General features: G+C 50.0%; 1 protein-coding gene across 1 annotated transcript; it reads left to right on the top strand.

Moving 5' to 3' along the window:
- Nucleotides 1–341: 341 nt before the first annotated feature.
- On the top strand, nucleotides 342–667 carry B0H18DRAFT_885230 (PIN domain-like protein; the record flags this gene model as incomplete). Its single annotated transcript, XM_048041063.1, has 2 exons — nucleotides 342–494; nucleotides 548–667. Coding segments are annotated over 2 exons (273 nt in total), but the record flags the coding sequence as incomplete, so codon positions are not given.
- Between the last annotated feature and the right edge of the window lie 384 nt (nucleotides 668–1,051).

The raw sequence follows: 1,051 nt of genomic DNA, 5'->3' as shown, positions 1-1,051 counted from the left end.
GCAGAGCCATGGGTGTCCCTGGGTTATGGGATGTACGTCCGTTGCTCTCAACTTTCGTCCACGAGACTCATAGCACCTTAATGGAAGGTATTCAAACCTGTATCGTCTCTTCACAATGTCGAAGACTTCTTCATACACGAAGGGTTCGAACAGCGCCGAGGAGAGCGAGTTTACAGGCTTGGGATTGATGCCAGGTATGTCTCCGATGCTGTCCGAGTCGATGTCGATGCAAACTCATGTAGCGAAGTATCTGGTTTCACCAGGTACAACGGACATTTGCGGTTGGGCATGCACAGTCAGGCGAGAACCCTGAGTTGCGCACGCTGTTCTTCTGACTAGCGCGGCTCCTGCGCCTGCCTGTTCACGCAACCTTCGTTTTCGATGGCCCACAGCGACCCACAAAGAAACATGGGACACGGGTGATAACTACGGAGCATTGGATGCTCGGGGCGATGAAGAGCTTCATCGAAGCATTTGGGTTTGACTACCGGACAGTGCGTGATCTATGGGTGTCTCTCAAAGACGCTGTTTTCATGCTTTTGGGCAGGCTCCTGGGGAGGCGGAAGCTGAACTCACCCTCCTCAACCAACTCGGCTTCATCCATGGGATAATGACAGACAACAGTGATGCACTTGTATTCGGAGCGCAAACCATGATTTGCAAGTGAGTGCTTACGCTCCTGTGCGCGTAGGAACCTACAAATAGTGCATAGCATGGGTGTACCCATGGGTGTCTGAGGGCATACCCATACCCATACCCACATGCGTTGCATACCCATGCCATGGGTATGGGTTTTGCATGGGTATCATGGGTACCATGGGTACTATCATGGGTAGATCTATGTGCAGTTCATGGTACTCATAATTTTGCATGATATGGGATGTGTTTGTTGGTATCATGCTGGCCAGGTGAGTTTCACTGACTGCATGGTCAATCACAACATTGTTGGAGCTTCCACATTTGCAAGCCAGGACACATTAATTACATGGGAGTCACTTACACGAGGGCAGTTACTGTACCTATATTTCCAACATATATGGATATTCAGGTG

This window comes from Fomitopsis serialis (genome assembly GCF_022376445.1).
Source record: "Fomitopsis serialis strain Sig1Antser10 chromosome Unknown B0H18scaffold_124, whole genome shotgun sequence".
In the NCBI taxonomy this organism is placed as follows: domain Eukaryota; kingdom Fungi; phylum Basidiomycota; class Agaricomycetes; order Polyporales; family Fomitopsidaceae; genus Fomitopsis; species Fomitopsis serialis.
This window is presented reverse-complemented; position numbering and strand designations above follow the sequence as displayed.